Genomic DNA, 16,884 nt, shown 5'->3' on the forward strand with positions numbered 1-16,884 from the left:
GATTTCTCCTTCTCAATGCTTAGTCATACGGGTTCAGAAATATGACCATGTCTAGGAAACAGGCAAGGAAGAGAAAATATTTTATTGTGTATTGTTAAATCCTTGAAAGTTGCAACCCAAAATGCTTTGCATTCACTGCATAATCTTGGGGTTTGTTTTAAAGCCACTGAGAAGTGAAGGAGCAGTGTTTGTCCTCATGAAATCTTGATCTTTCGTAGGTGTCAGGCCCTTGAGAGGAGAAATTCTGCAGCCTCATCAGAGTTGAATGAAAAGCAAGAGCTTGTATGTAATAACAGAAAGCTAGAGCTGCAAGTGGAAAGCATGCGGTCAGAAATCAAAATGGAGCAAACTAAAACAGAAGATGAAAAGTGAGTATGTACGATTGAGTGGCTACTCGCTAAGAGGAGATCAAATAGCTTTTTTATGCATATCGGAATTAGGATTTGAGAATAAATTTATAAAATTTCTCTTATTTATGTGAAGGAATACTGGGAGACTTTCTGAAAGGATAAAACTTAGGTTTTTTCACAACAGAATTTAATTAGTTATGCTCTCTCTTGATTCTTTGGGAAAGAATATTTTCTTTGAGAGTAAGAAAATGCTTGTAGGAGGTGGGGTGATAAAGCAAGGAGAAGGTTTTGCTACTTGAGTGCTCAGAAGAAAATTGGGAGGCATGACTATAAATCAGTTTCAATGATTCCCCCCCAACAATCCATTTTTTCATTTCTTTTTTAATAGGGGTAAATTAGCCTCCCTACAGTTGACACACAATAAGCTTCTTCAAGAACACAGTAATGCATTGAAGACAATTGAGGAACTGAAAAGGAAAGAGGTATGCACACACAAAAATCACTTTCACAGCCTAGCAATGAATGGAAAGTGGCGAACATTTTATATGTTAAATATATGTATGTGCATTAATCCTTAACTAAGTCTGGTTTCACAGGTTTTGGGTTTTCCCATTTATAGTTGAATTCTTGTGCCTGTGTGTTTGTAATTTCTGACGTTCCATCAATGTACAGTGTTCTCTGGATACAAAGATGGTGCTAATATGCTACCATCAGGGAGCAAGCTTTCAGCAGACCTGATGGGAGGTGTGTAAGAGAGCCCCAAGTCCCTCTCTCTCTGGCTAAGCCAACTTGAAAGGTGAAATCACTGCCCTCCCCCCTACGTGGGATCAGACACCCAGGGAAGTGAATCTCCCTGGCAACGTGGAATATGACTCCCGGGGAGGAATGTAGACCCGGCATCGTGGGATGGAGAACATCTTCTTGACCAAAAGGGGGATGTGAAAGGAAATGAAATAAGCTTCAGTGGCAGAGAGATTCCAAAACGAGCCGAGAGATCACTCTGGTGGGCACTCTTACGCACACTTTAGACAACCTTTTTTAGGTTCTAAAGAATTGGGGTAGCTGGTGGTGGATACCTGAAACTATTAAACTACAACCCAGAACCCATGAATCTCGAAGACAGTTGTATAAAAATGTAGCTTATGAGGGGTGACAGTGGGATTGGGAATGCCATAAGGACCAAACTCCACTTTGTCTAGTTTATGGATCGATGTGTAGAAAAGTAGGGGAAGCAAACAAACAGACAAAGGTACCTAGTGTTCTTTTTTACTTCAATTGCTCTTTTTCACTCTAATTATTATTCTTGTTATTTTTGTGTGTGTGCTAATGAAGGTGTCAGGGATTGATTTAGGTGATGAATGTACAACTATGTAATGGTACTGTAAACAATCGAAAGTACAATTTGTTTTGTATGACTGCGTGGTATGTGAATATATCTCAATAAAATGATGATTAAAAAAAATAATAAATAAATAAATAAATAAATAAATACAAAAAAAAAAAAAAAAAAAAAAAGAGAGCCCCAAGTGTGGGCTCCAGGGTGAAGGGTGTACAGAGAGATGGACGGCTGGAGGCAGAGGCCAGCTTCCTGCTGTCGCTTGGGACCCTGGACCCGGGGTGCCACCTAAATCAGTGTGACACCCAACACGGGGTGACCTTATGAAGACCATGGCAGCTTTGACTCAGAAGAGGTCTTTGATTTATATCTGTATAAATATACTTTGTTCTTCATTTATTTTGCAGAGTTTTTTTCATCTTTAAAGTCCTTAATAGATTTTTAATTGATGAAAATGACTATTAAAATTTTCCACTGACTTCACCAAGTAAGAGTAACATGCATGGAAAAATAACAGGATCAGGGGGCCACAATCTTACTGAGATTGTGGTTTGTCACTACTTCCCGTGTTACTAAAATAAGTCTTTTTTTATATTATTGTTTTAAGTTCGGAAAGTATTTGCCAGCTGTAAGTTTAATGAACACAACTTTCTGAATAAGTCAGCATTGCTAATTAACATAAAAGCCCATCACTTAAAAAAAAAAAACTTACCTAATATTTTACTGAAATTGGTTGAATGATTTCAAAATCATTTCAATAACAAGCCTGTCTTTTTCAGTCCGAAAAAGTGGATAAGGCGATGGTGCAGGAGCTGCAGGAGAAGCTGGTGCTGGCAGAGACGGCGCTGGCCTACAAGCAGTGCCAGCTGGACGAGCTGAAGCAGACGGTCGCGCGGCAGGAGGAGGAGCTGGAGACCGTGGCCGTCCTGAAGGCCCAGGCAAGGCTCCGTCTGAAGCCCAGGCTGGGTGGGGGCACCCGAGGGCCCTTCCCATGGGAAAGCGAGGGTGCTTAAAGACATCCTTGGGTTTTATCCTGTTTCTACCAGTGTGGTTCTTCAACTTCTTCCTCAGAGTTCAACATACATGGAGAAGTGTGCCGAACTTAAGTATCAAGCTCAGTGAAGGATCTTATAAAGCACACAGAACATTCCAGAACCCTCCAGCTGCCCCCACCCCACCCAGTACTACCTCCGCCTTTTCCCCAAAGATAATGGTCATGCTGATATCTAAAACTATCATTTGGATGTGACTTTTTGAGCTTTATGTAATTGGAATTGTATTTTGTATTCTTTTGAAGTTGGCTTCTTTTGTCAACATTAAGTTTGTGAGATCCATCGGTGTGGTGCTGCAGTGCCTCCATTTTCATCCCTGTGTTGTACTTCATTGTGTATTGTATTTTATTTATCCGTTCTACGATTGATGGAGAGTTGCGTTACTTCCAGCTGGGTGCCTTACAGTTAATGTTGTGGGGTTCTTGTACGTAACTCTTTGTTCATGTACAAGAGAATGTTGGGCACATACCCAGGAGTGGAAATGCTGGCTCCTAGAGTATGCGTGTTATTCAGTTTTATAGATGAAGCCAAACAGCTTTCCAAACTGGTTGTACTGATTTTTACTCCCATCAGCAGTGTTTGAGGGTCCCCGTTGCTCTCCATCCTCATGGACCACTTGTATTGTCACTCTTTTAAATTTTAACCATTCTAATGGGTGTGTAGAAGTATTCTTTTAATTTGCATTTCCTTGATGACTTGATGGGGTTGAGTACATTTACAAATGTTTATTGGTCATTTAGGTATTCTCTTTTATGAAATGCCGGTTAAGTGTTTGCCTGTTTTTCTTTTGGTTTGACTTTTTCTTCATCTTGTAGAAGTTCTAAATATACTCCAGATATAAGTCCTAGTCAGTTATATTTGTTGCAGATTTCTTCACTCTGTGGCTTGCCTTCTCACTCTCATCAAGAAAGGTATCTTTTAATGAACAAAAGTTCTTAATTTTAGTTAGTTCAGTTCACTAGTTTTTTTTTCATTTTTGATTAGTACTTTTTGTTTCCTGTTCAAGAAACTTTCATTACCCCAAGGCCATGAAGATACCCTCCTGTGGTATCTTCTAAAATCCTTATTGTTTTACCTTCTACATTCAGATCTACAAACCATCAGGAATTACGTTTTGAATATGGAGTAAGGTAAAGGTAAAAAGTCGTATTTTTTGCCGACATGGGTATCCAGTTGACTTTGCACCATTTATTATAAAGGTCATCTTTTTTTAATTGCTGTTTTGCCTTCATTTCCATAAATTGTCTCATGCATGCTGTTTCTGAACTTTGTGAACAGTTCCCCTGGTCTATTTGTATATCCTTGCCTCTGATACATACTGTCTTGGCTTATTATAAAGCATCAGAAAGTTTCAGATCTAGTAGAATAAATCTTTCTACCATGTTGATATTCTTCGAGAGGACCTTAGGTATTCCTTCTCTTTGCATTTTCATATAAATTTTTGAATTAGCTTGGCAATTTCCACACACACACACAAACACGACTGTGGTTTGGTAGGAATTAAATTTGAATATATAGAGATCAGTTTGGAGAGAATTGACTTCTTTACATTATTGATCTCCCAATCCATGAACATGGTATATTTTCTTTAATTGTTCTCAGTAATGTTTTTTTAATCTTCTTAGTAGAGATTTTGCTTATCTTTCATTATTTTTATTCTTAGATATTTTATATTTCTGTGATACTATTATAATAGGCATATTTTTTAAAAACTTCATTTCCTAAGAGTTGCAGTTATATAGGAGTATGGTTGATGTTGTACGTTGACTTTGTATTCAGCAAATTTACTCAACTCATATTTTCATTCTAATAGTATTTCTTAATATCCTTTTAGACTTTTTGCCTAAATAATCATATCATTTGTACAGTGTCAGTTTTATTTTTTCATTTCTGATTCTTTTTATCTTTTATTTCTTTTTCTTGTCATATAGCAAAGCTAGGACCTTCCAGTACAATGTTGTCTAATAATGGAGACAGTAGACAATCTTGTCTTGTTCCCAATTTCAGAGCAATGTTTTCAACATTTCACTGTTAAGTGTGGTATGTTTGCTATAGGCTTTTTGTAGAGATCATTTATCAGATAAGGAAATTCTCTTTGTTTGCCAAGAATTTGTATTTTGAGTGGATGTTGAATTTATTTAGGAAATGTTTTTTACTTCGCATAATGATATAATTAGGTAATTATATGCTTTTTTCCTTTAATTTGCGAATGTGGTGATTTACATTGATTGTTTTATATTACACCTTGCATTCCGTGAATTATCCTCTGTATATAATGCTGAATTTAGTTTGCTCATATTTTGCTTAAGGTTTTTGTTGTCTGTGTTCTTGAGTAAGACTGGCCTAGAATTTTCCTTCTGCTAACATCCTTGTCAGGTTTTTATATCACGGTTATGCTGGCTTCATAAAACAAGTTGAGGCACATATCTTCTTTTACCCTTCTCTGGAAGGATTTGTGTAAGATTAGCTTGTTGTGACTATTTTGACCCAGTCTGAGACTGACGGTTGGACTACTTGGAGGAGAGTGTATGAGTGTGTGTATAAGAGTACATCCTGCTTAAGCTATAGAATCACAAAAAACATGGAAAAATAATCTTTTCTTTCTAAATAACCAGAAATCTCAGGCAAAGTTTTAGGATAATCAGGTACCTTTTCAAAATTTATCTTTAAATTACTTAAGCAACGCTACTCATTACAAAACAAAACTTTTAGACAGTACAGAAATATATTAAGTAGAAAGTGGAATTACAACTCTTCGAATCCATTTTGGTAAGTATAAAGTAGATTTCTTCTGTTTTTATTTTGTTTGTTTAATTAAAAATGGGATCCCACTATAGTTTTTGTCTTACGATGTTTTCCCTAATGATATCTTGGATATCATTCCATGTTGTTACTCGCAGTCACACATTAATTTTTTAACTGTTGCACAGTGTCTCAAAGTGTGTGTTACCCTGACAGATTTGTCTGGCGCTCTCCTAATGGACATTTAGGTTGCCCTGGTATTTTTGCTGTCACCAGCGGTGCCGCAGTGAATATTTTTGCACATGTGTCTTTGTGTGTTTGTGGAATCCATATTACAATTTAGAAATGGAATTGTTGGGCCAACAAGTATGCACGTTTGTAAGTTAAATGAGTGTTGCTAAGTTGTCTTCCAACGATACGTAACCAGAATTATACTCCCACCCAAAGGGCATGTGGCCTTCTGTTTCCCCCACATCTTTGCCAGTACAATGAAGGTCACCTGGCTCCTTTTCCATGTGACAATCTCAGCAGCTTATTCTTTGTTACTACCTGCTGCTGGCTGGCCGCAGTGAAACGAGGTGGTTGGTTGTACGTGCGGCGTTAGTTTTATTTGCAGAGGAATATAATCTCAGTCTCTGTGAGTTCTTCCCAACATTGCCATCGCCTTGGGTTCCTCATGTTACTGCGTTCTTCTGCTCTCCTGGGGTTGTATATTTTTGCCACATGCCGTACACGACATTTCTCTGGTTTATTCATTCAGCTACTCTTTTGCGCACCTATAATAAGTCTATCACTGTTCTCACTGCTAGGGATACAGGGATGGACAAATCCAAGACCCTGTTCCTACCTGCTCAAAGCTAGTAAGTGACAGAAGTGAGATTCTAACTTGAGTTTAGATCTAACTCAAAAGCCTGTGATCCATCAATGGGAACATCACATAACATGGAGAAAGCCCCTTAAGATGATCTCTATTGCATGCATTTTTTGTAACTATAGTTTTGATAGAATGTCTGCCAAAAGTAATGGGTAATAGTTTGTATCCTGGAACTATTAAATTTGAAGAGAAAAGCTTACAGTTTTAAACATAGAAAGTTAAAAACTGATATTAGAATAATACCCAATTCACTTAAATTTTTAACACTAGTAAGTGGTTCATTTTTACTTGGTAATACTGAAGAAATTGCTACTGTGGTGTATTAATTATTGATGACTGCATAACAAACTTCCCTAAAACTTAGCTTAAAGCCGCAATAAACATGCATTATCCAGGTAATCATGCATTATCCCAGTAAACATGCATTCCCTGCACGTCAGGAGCCCAGGAGCAGCTTAGCTGGACAGCTCTGTCCAGGGTCTCATGAGGCCACACTTGAGCTGGGCAAGACCAGTTTCCAAGCTGTCTCACTCACACGGCTGTGGGCAAGAGGCCTCAGTTCCTCACCGTGTGACCTCTCCCCAGGGCTGCGCGAGTGTCCTCACGGTGTGGCCGCTGGCCTCCCCCATGCGAGCCAGGAGCTTGGGGATTTTAGGACCCCTATCACTCCCGCGGAATCCTGGTGGTCACGTGGGTTAGTCTGACATCCCGTGGGAGGGGGCTCGCTGTGGACAGGAACACCCAGGGCGAGGACCCTTGGAGCCGTGGTGGAGGCTGGCCCCACACAGGAGCTGTGGTCAGGTGCAGAGGGCAGCCTGGATTTCAGTTGAGGCTCAAATCCTGATTCTGTTGCTTAACTGATTTGCCCAAGGTTAAGAGCTATAAAGCTCGTTTTTAAAATGAGGATAGCAATTCTGCCATTTTCAGGATTTCTGATAAGGTGAAATGAAATAGCCAATATAAAGCACCCAACACAAAACCTCGCACATGTATACAATTCAATTAAGAGCATCTGTTTTTAATTAACTTAAATTTAGCTTAAGGTCTGCCTTCATAAATATACCTGACAGAGTGATTAAGTCATTTATTATACTTAAGTTAATCCTGACTATTATTTTTTTTAAAGAAAGAGAGGACTCTTAATTATCAAGGGAAAGCAAATTTTACTGGCTTAATGGCACATACAGTATTTAACCACTTGTCCCTGTATGGTTGCCACGGCCTAATCGTTTAGAGCACACATGCGTGCACACATGCATACACTCCCTGGACGGACTGGAGTCTGGCCGTCACGCTGCCTTCCTGCCTTCCTGCAGAAGTCTGCCTGCACGGTGCGGGCGGCAGCACACGTCTCCACGGCAGGAATGGGGCTGGGGGTCCCCGGCCTTCCACCCTAACCTCCATCACCTCCACTCCCCTGACAGATGGAGCTTTACTGTTCCGATTTTCACGCTGAAAGAGCAGCAAGGGAGAAGATCCACGAAGAGAAGGAGCAACTGGCCCTACAGCTGGCCCTCCTGCTGAAAGAGAATAACATTTTTGAAGACGACGGCAGGTGAGGCAGAAGGAGTGGAGGGGAGGGCACCCGACACGCTCGCCCCCCTCGCGGCCCTCATGCCCAGCATGGCCCACGGCAAGGCTGGCAGAGGCTGGCACAGCCCCGACGAATGCAGACAGGCCTGGTGTGCTCTGGTACCTGTCCTGCCATTGTCGGGGTGAAACACAAGTAACTGTAAACTAACTTCCGTAGTACGTTTTACAAGAAAGTGCTGCTAAAATTTACTTCTGCCTTTTAAAGATGCATTGTGAGAAAGTCTTAAAGTACAGAAAATGCAGAAAATCAAATAACATGCCCCGCTCAGTATGCCATTCAGAACTAAAAGGTGTGAACATGTGCTTCAAGAGTTCTTTTTAGTAAAGGAGAAAAGAATGGCTGTGGATCAAGTCGAGGTCTCCTTTGTCCCATTTCATCATGTCCCCTCTGCCCTCACCCCAGCCTACCAGGGATTGGGTATGCAGCCCCTTTATCTGTCTTATGCTTTTACATGTACATATATCTAAATAATTTCTTAAACAAGAACTTAATTTCTCTTTGTTTAAGTTACAAAATGATTACCATATGCATCATTCTGCAACTTTACACAGCACTGTGATTTGAACCCTGTCTATGTCATTCTATTTAACTGCTGTGTAGTTTCTTGTTTTAGAAATATGCCACATTAAAAAACTATTCCCCTGTCAATTGGCAGTTTGCGTCTTTCCTAACTGCCTTATTTAACTCTTAACTGTTATTTACTTTTACTGTATACTGTAAAAGTGCCAATAGTATTTTTAAGACTCAGATTACTCTCAGGTTCTGGTTTTTATTTTTGTACACTTTGACACTGTAATCCTCCTCTTGCTTCTGTTGGAGAGATCTGCTTAGAGTTGTTGCTGTGTTCAGGTTTTGGAAGGTCACGTGCAGTGTTGCTCTGTCCCAGCAGGCAGACCTTGATGGAGATGCAGACCCGCCACGGGGCCAGGACAGATGATGCAGCCCTGCAGGTTTACCTCGCCCAGAGAGGCAAGGAACGCGGGCACTCGGCGCTCAGGGCCATAGGAATAGCAGTACCCTGTGAAGAAGACACCTGAAGAAACACCCCACCCTGTGCTCCACAGCAGATTCCAAACCAGTCTCCAGAAACAGAGCACCCACCAGTGCCCGTCTCCATCCCTCCCCTCCTGAATCAAGATTGGGCTCCTTGGCCTGGCATGGCCACGCCTTTTTGCCTTGTCTTACTTTATTCTCCTGCAGACACTAGCCACATGGAGTTACTCCCTGCTCCTTGAGCTTGTCCTATGATTTTATACCCACACAGATTTGCTTACACAGAGGGGTCCTTCCTCACATAGAACCATCTCTCCCTCCAGTCTCTTTCCAGGGGACATTCTGCTGGAAACAAAAAGCATAGGCATGGCCAGGTGCCTGGGGACTGGGGTCTAGTTGTGGAGACAGGGTGCGCATCGGAAAAGATGAATTCACCATACAAGGTAACCTGCAGGGAGTGGAAGCACCAGGGCTCAGATCAGAGGACAGGATGGCTATGAGGCCCACGGGGTAGAGGAAGGCCTTGGAAAGATGGGGACTGTATGTCTGACCTTGAAGCAGGGATGCAGATGAGAGTGGTGCAAGGATGAAGAGCAAAGGCAGGAGTGAGGATGATCTGTTTCATAATGAAAAATGACTATGTGTCTTTAGCGTGAAGAGTCAGAAGGCAGAGAGGACCCATAAGCAGACTGGTACAGCAGCTCAAACCTGTCTTGAGATGTAGACCAGGACGAAAAGGAAGGCTCAGATAGATGCAATACAGCTTACAGTACAATTGGCAGTCCCCAGGAAGTGGTGGTGGTCAGCTGAATAGGACTTGGCAAACAACAGCCCACAAGCCAGATCCAGCCTGCTGCCTGTGCTCTGTTGGAGCATGGACATGCCCATTGGTTTACGTATTGTCCACAGCTGCTTTCATGCTACAGTGGCAGAGTCGTTACAACACAGGCTGTTTGGCCTGCAGTGCCTAAAATATTCACTCTCTGGTCCTTTGCTGACCCCTGATCTAGACCAATAAGAGAATTAGAATGCTCCGTGCTCCAGAAATTGTGCCTTGTGATCAACATTTCTATTTGAGAATGCTTCTACAGTTTTCTGAACATAGACTATCCGCAATAGCCTCACATGTTATTAACATCAGGTAACATGCACATGTAGAAATAAATAACCATGTTAAAGGCTCCTCCTCTAGCCATTGCCAACATTCTGTATTTGGTCCAAGAGGGTCAGACCACAGAGATGTCCCAGGAGCCAGAAGGAATTTCCAGCTTTGATCACAATTTGTACACATGGGGCCCACCTAGAGTCAAGGCCCCTTCAAGCTGTCTGTAATTTAGGCTTGACTCTCAACATGACTCCAAAACTGGGGGGAGTCAGGGCAGTCACTCTTCAGTCCTTCCCCTCACTTGTCCCTCCTCACTCTTAAGACTCCTGTCGAGTCCTCTCTTCCCTTCCCACCTGGGTATTGATTACAAAGTCTTACTCATGCTAAAACTAGCCCACCGGTTATTAAAACCAAACTGAAAAAACTGCTTGTGACATGGAACTGATGAATGGCATTTCTTCTATCCCCAGGAGCTGAGGATGGAAGCTGGCAGCGGCAGCAGCAGCAGAACTTGCCAATTCACTCCTGCCCCAAATGTGGCGAGGTGCTGCCTGACATAGACACCCTGCAGATCCACGTCATGGACTGCATCATTTAAGTGTTATGCTTCACCCCCACCCCAGACCACTGGTGAACGTCAGGTAGTTTTCCTCCAAGAGTTGAACTTTGGTGTTATTTGTTTCCACTCAAATATTTTGGCTCATTGTGTTTGTGCTAAGAGAAAGAAAATTTATACATTCTAAGTAACATATTTTATTTTTCTTAAACTCACAAAATAGAATCCTTAACATGCCGCCCTTCTAATAGTAAATTCAGGAGTTTTTACATTCAATCTGTGTGAACACTGCATTGCAGACAGCAGGTGGCAATCCATGCAACCAGAAAGAAGAAACTTCACTGACAAATTTTGAGAACCGTTAAGGAGGCAGGAAAAATGACGCGGTCACGGGTATGATCAAGAAAATATCTCAAGTATTTTTTAAATAAATTATATTGTTATTTTTCCTTCACCCATTTAAAATGGCTGTATCATGTGTGTGTGTGTGTGTGCGCGCGCGCGTGCGTGGTGGTGGTGATTTTACCGCGACGGTGCTTGTGCCACCGTTGTGACATGGGCTCATGTCATATGAGCCCTGTAAGCTTTTACTTCATGTCAAATAAGTGAAAAAACTATGGGTGTACAGGAAGTCAGTAACAGTAGATTTGCTTGATTTCACACAATCATTCACAGTGTAAAGAAGTTAGCTTTGCTCTTCTATTGTACTGCAGATACCGTGGCTGTACAGCAGATACTTTAATAGTCTGTAAAAAGAACAGCTGTCTATTAATTTTCTTCCTGGATCAGGTTAAAGCTTCATAATTGTACACCCAAAAAAACATTAATGCAAAATAAAATGTTGCTTATGAAACTTTTACATGGTTTATATATATGACTAATTTCTTAGAACACATATTCTTTATTGAGATTATTCAGTTTGTAAACTTCTAACACTTATTTAGATCTGTTTGGTTAATTCCATGACTATGTGCAGATCCCTTTTCTAGATATTGCACACATTGTTGAGTTGGAAGTTATTCTTGCTGAGGAGGTATATAGATAGGAAAACTGCAGTTTACCAAGACTAGCTAATACTAGGCCAGCTATAAAAATCCACAATGCCCTTTTGCATCTAAGTTCTAAAAGCATTTAAGAGGAGATTAAAACTCCCCTTTTGTGATGGTTAGGTTCATGTGTCAACTTGCCATGTGATGATGCCCAGGTGTCTAGTCAAGCAAGCACTGGCCTAACCATTACTGCAAGGACATTTGCGGCTGGTTAATAAACCAGAAAACTGGTTTATTAAATCATCAGTCAATTGGCTGCAGCTGTGACTGATTAAATCAACAAAGGGCATGTCTTCTGCAATGAGAGAATTCATTCAGCTGGATTTAATCCAATCAGTTGAAGACTTTTAAGCGAGACAGACAGAGAACCTTCACTTCTTCGGCTAGCCAGCAAAGTGTTTCCTGAGGCATTCATCTGAGTTGCCAGTTTGCTGCCTGCCCTATGGAATTTGGACTTGTGCATCTCCACGGCTGCATGAGACACTTTCATAAAATCTTTTATTTAGATATCTTTTGTTGATTCTGTTTCCCTAGAGAACCCTAACTAATATACCTTTGTTTGCATTTATCATAAGAATCTCTCCTAAGCAAACTTGACTTTTTATACATATACATTTTGACAGGAGTCAAAATAGTTGTGGACATCTTCATGTCAGGAAAGCATACTGCACAAACTCAACAGTAATTTCAATTAGAAGATCCCCCACCACCACCATCCATCCCAGAGAGAATGTTTGTTAAAGACATTTCTAAAGTAACTGTTGTGATTTTGCTTTTTATTGTTTATGGTTTCTGGTTTAAATTTTTTCCCTACGATTTTATACAGGAGAAAACAGATTTCTATTAGTATCCTAAATACAGAAGCAAACCAAATGGTTTCACATTAAGTTATTGGGCTTATCCTTTGTTTAAGTAAAAATATTAAACAAATCCAAACTCTGAAATAATAGCCTGTATGGGCATATTAAAACTGTGATTAAATTTTTTGCTTGATAATTGGAAGAATTGCAAATGAAGGCAAGTTCATAAGCTCAGTTTAAATTAAAACTGTTGTTCTGAGGGAATCAAACAGCTTGGTCATCAACTGAAAATTCCATGCATCTCTTACCTAATTAATTTAGCGTGCTATCTCTTCAGAGGCCTTGCTCCATGGCACAGGTTAATTGCCCCTCATGGAAATCTTGACGCTTCTTCCGGGCCCTGCAATATTGTATTCTTGAAGACTGAGTAAATGAGGAGTAGAAAGCTGCAAAATGGAGGAATTTGAATGAGTGAGCCGGTGAAAAATTCACAGCTAAACAATTTTATAATAGTAAGTCTTCAAATGTTATATTTAAAAATAACTTTGAACTATAAGATTATTTAATATGAACACACCTAAATGCATCATAAACTGAAGATGGTGTGAAGGTTAGCCAGTATTTCCATTTGACTTAAAATGAAACGGCTAAGTTGAGATTGTTTTTAATGAAATACCAACTTTATTGTGCCATCATTCATTCAGTGGGGGAAAGCTGATATGGCAGGTAGTTACAGCTTTTGAGTAAAATAGGAATCAAGGATATGGGACAACATTCAGATGTTTTACTGGAACAATGAAAAGGTACCAAAACGGCTTTGCTATGATAGGCAGATAAAGTATAAATTGATTTTTAGCATCTTCTGTGGAATCCTTTGGCTTACATAATTTGTCATTTTTTTAAATTACTGAAATAACATACTTTTGCTATGAAAATGTTAGTCAACACTGAGTAATTTGTTATTTTTTTTCTAAAAGCTAAGTAACTGCAAAGATGTGAAGCACAATACAAAAAGTATTGATTAGGAATACTCAGTGAGCTGAGAGATGTATGTAGCAACTTTGTCTTTTAAATATATGGAGCTATAATCAGGGTGGAAAGTTATTTCACATATATGGATATATACTGTATTTATTAACCCAGCAAAACCAAAAATGGCATGTGTTGAACATTCTTACGAATTAATGAAAACCACCAAGGTGAGACATTGGCTTCCCTTTGCAAAGCTTCCGTTTTGGTAACTAGATGGAGGAACACACCCTGTTGCTTAGTCTCTGTGTTGGTTGAAGAGCAATAGGTGGCTATTTGGGCAGCAAAGACAATATTCTGTTAGAAAAATTAAGGAGGTTGAGTTTTCTTCTTCCTCAGGCCACTTCATCTCTAAGTAGAGGGCTGCTTCTGAACAAGGCTGGCATTTTTCTTAGCAGAGGATCTTTGTCCAATCAGCTGGACAAATTCAAGCCTTGGGATAAAACTTCAGAGAGCCCTGCACCAGAGAGCATGGAAAATGTGAAGACAGATGTGAACAGATGTCTCTAAGGAGGTGGAAGTAGAGGAGGCTGTGGAAACCCCAAGATGATTCCAAAAGAAGGTCTGATTTTGAATAGTGTTGCCTTCTCCAGGGCCTGAGGATGAAAGAATTGGTTTCACCATCTGGTACACTAATCAGCTGAGCATATTCAAAGATAGGCTGCTGCTTCAATCTCTCCTTTAAGAGAATTCTGCTGTATTCACTGAACTAGCACCCCAGTCCTACTTTGGAAGCCCTGATATGGGCCCTGGCTTTGGTCACAAATCTAAAAGTACCTGCCCAAATCTCCACTTGTGAGGCTTGTGCACCATCATCACAGACTGAACTCACACCTCCACCCTCCAGAGGAAGCTCCTCCTTTAGGTGCCTGGTCTTTTTCTATAACTCTGCCAGTCTCCCATCACCCTCCCCCTTTTCCTACAATCCGTTACCAAAGCAGATAGGTTTCCCTTCATGATATGTTTCCCATTTGTCCCTTTTCTTCAGTTCTCAGTCTGGGACTATCTCAATCTTCTAACTAGTTTCTCTGCCTCCAGTTTTATGCATTTAGTTCTTGAGCACCCAATTTTGTTAGATCAATCTAAACAATGCCCTATAAAATAACAAGAATATTAGTTGATACACATTTAATGCTCACATGTCCCAGGCAGAATGCACATTTTCAAGGTTTTCTAATATAATCTTTACAGTGCCCCATGAAATAACTTTAATTGTCCCTACAACTTGGCAGGTGAGGAAGTTGAGGTACTGAGAAAGTGGTTAAGTAACCTACCCAAGGTTGCACAGGTAGCAGTTAAAACTCATGCAGTCTTCAAAGCAAAAGTCCTCAATGAAATACTAGCAAATGGAATCCAATAGCATTATTTAAAGGAATAAACACCATGAGCAAGTGAGAGTTATCTCAGAGTGCAAGGACGGTTCAACACAAAAAAATCCACATAATACACCACATGATTCGAAGAAAGGGAAAAAGAAAACCCATTGATCATCTCAATTAACACAGAAAAGGCATTTGACAAAATTCAGTGCCCTTTCCTGATTAAAACACTCAAAAAACCATAAATAGAAGGGAACTTCTTCAACACGATAATAGCCATTTATGAAAAACCCATGGCTAACATGATAATGGTGAAAGACTGAAGGATTTCTCCCTAAGATTAGGAACAAGAAAAGGATGCCTGGTTTCACCACTACTGTTCAGCATTGTACTGAAGTTCTAACCAGAGCAATTAGAAAAAGAAAGAAAAGAAAAGAAAATACATCCAAATTGGAAAAGAAGTAGAACAATCTCTCTTTGTAGATGACATGTTCCTATACATTGAAAATTCAAAGGAATCCACAAGAAAGCTACCAGAGTTAATAATTTAGCAAAGTTGCAAGGTACGAGATCACACAAAAATCAGTTGTTTCTACACACTAGCAATGAGCAATCCAAAAAAGAAATTAGGAAAACAATAACATTTACAACAGCATCTAAAAGAATAAAGTATCTAGGAATAAATTTAACCAAGGAGGTGAAAGACTCGTACACTGAAAACTATAAAACAATACTGAGAGAAATGAAAGGCGACTTAAATAAATGGCAAGACATCCTAAATTCATGGATGGAAGACTTAATATTGTTAAGATGTCAATACTACTCAAAGCAATCTACAAATTCAATGCAATACCTGTTGAAATTCTAGCAGTTTCTTTTGCAGAAATGGAAAAGCTGAACCTCAAATTCATATGCAATTTCAAGGGGCCCCAAACAGCCAAAACAATTTTGAAAAGGAAAAACAATGATGGAGGATTCATACTCCCTGATTTCAAAACTTACTACAAAGCTACAATAATCAAAACTGTGGTACTGGCATAAGGGTAGACATATAGATTAATGGAATAGAATTGAAAATTCAGAAATAGACCTCACACATCTATGGCCAACTGATTTTTGACAAAGGTGCCAAATACATTCAATGGGGAATAACAATGTCTTCAACAAATGGTGCTGATAAAATGGGATATCCACTTGCAAAAGAATGAAGTTGGCCCCCTACCTCACACCATTTACAGAAATTAAATGGATCAAGGACTTAAATATAAGAGCTAAAACCTTAAAACTCTTAGAAGGTAACATAGGGGCAAATCTGCATGTCAGATTTGGAAATGAGTTTTTAGATAAGACACCAAAGCATGAGCAACAAAAGAAAAACTAGATAATCAAGAAAGTGAAAAGACAACCCACAGAATGGGAGAAAGCATTTGCAAAGCATATATCTGACAGAAAGTTTAACATCCAGAATATAGAGAGATCTACTACAACTCAACAAAAAAGACAAATAGCCCAATTTTTAAAATGGCAAAGGGTTTTGACCATTTTTCCAAACAGGATATACAAATGGCATAAGCACATGAAAAAATGTTCAACATCATTAGCCATTAGGTAATGAGATACCACTTCACTGCTACAAGGATGGCTATTAAAAAAAAAACAAAAACGGAAAATAAATGTTGTCCATGATGCAGAAAAATTGGACCCCTTGTGCATTACTGGGAGTGTGAAATGGTGCAGCCACGGTGGAAAGCAGAATGGTGGTTCCTCAAAAAGTTAAATATAAAATGCCCATATGATCTGGCAATTCCATTCCTAGATATGCACCCAAAGAAAATGAAAACAGGGACTTAAACTTGTACACCAATGTTCACAACAATAGCCAAAAGGTGGAAACAAACCAAGTGTTCATGAACAATGAATGGATAAAGAAAATGTGGTATATACACAAAATGGAATGTTACATGGCCATAAGAAGGAATGAAATTCTGAGATATGGATGAGCCTTGACAATATTTTGCTGGGTGACATGAATAGGGCAGATAAGGACAAATACTGTATGATTTCAGTTCTGTGAAATACCTAGGA

General features: G+C 39.7%; 1 protein-coding gene across 2 annotated transcripts in view; it reads left to right on the top strand.

Moving 5' to 3' along the window:
• OPTN (optineurin) overlaps nt 1-11,472 on the top strand; it is a 48,936-nt gene extending 37,464 nt beyond the window's left edge. The window contains exons 9-14 of one of the 2 annotated variants that reach the window (XM_037846218.1): nt 219-368; nt 739-832; nt 2,466-2,624; nt 7,779-7,909; nt 8,835-8,917; nt 10,517-11,472. In XM_037846218.1, the coding sequence (XP_037702146.1) occupies nt 219-368; nt 739-832; nt 2,466-2,624; nt 7,779-7,909; nt 8,835-8,917; nt 10,517-10,644 (745 nt within the window). In that variant the 3' untranslated portion in view covers nt 10,645-11,472. The remainder of the gene's footprint in view (nt 1-218; nt 369-738; nt 833-2,465; nt 2,625-7,778; nt 7,910-8,834; nt 8,918-10,516) is intronic. The other variant, XM_037846219.1, reaches the window with a different exon arrangement.
• The last annotated feature ends 5,412 nt before the right edge of the window (nt 11,473-16,884 follow it).

This window comes from Choloepus didactylus, chromosome 8, assembly GCF_015220235.1.
Source record: "Choloepus didactylus isolate mChoDid1 chromosome 8, mChoDid1.pri, whole genome shotgun sequence".
In the NCBI taxonomy this organism is placed as follows: domain Eukaryota; kingdom Metazoa; phylum Chordata; class Mammalia; order Pilosa; family Megalonychidae; genus Choloepus; species Choloepus didactylus.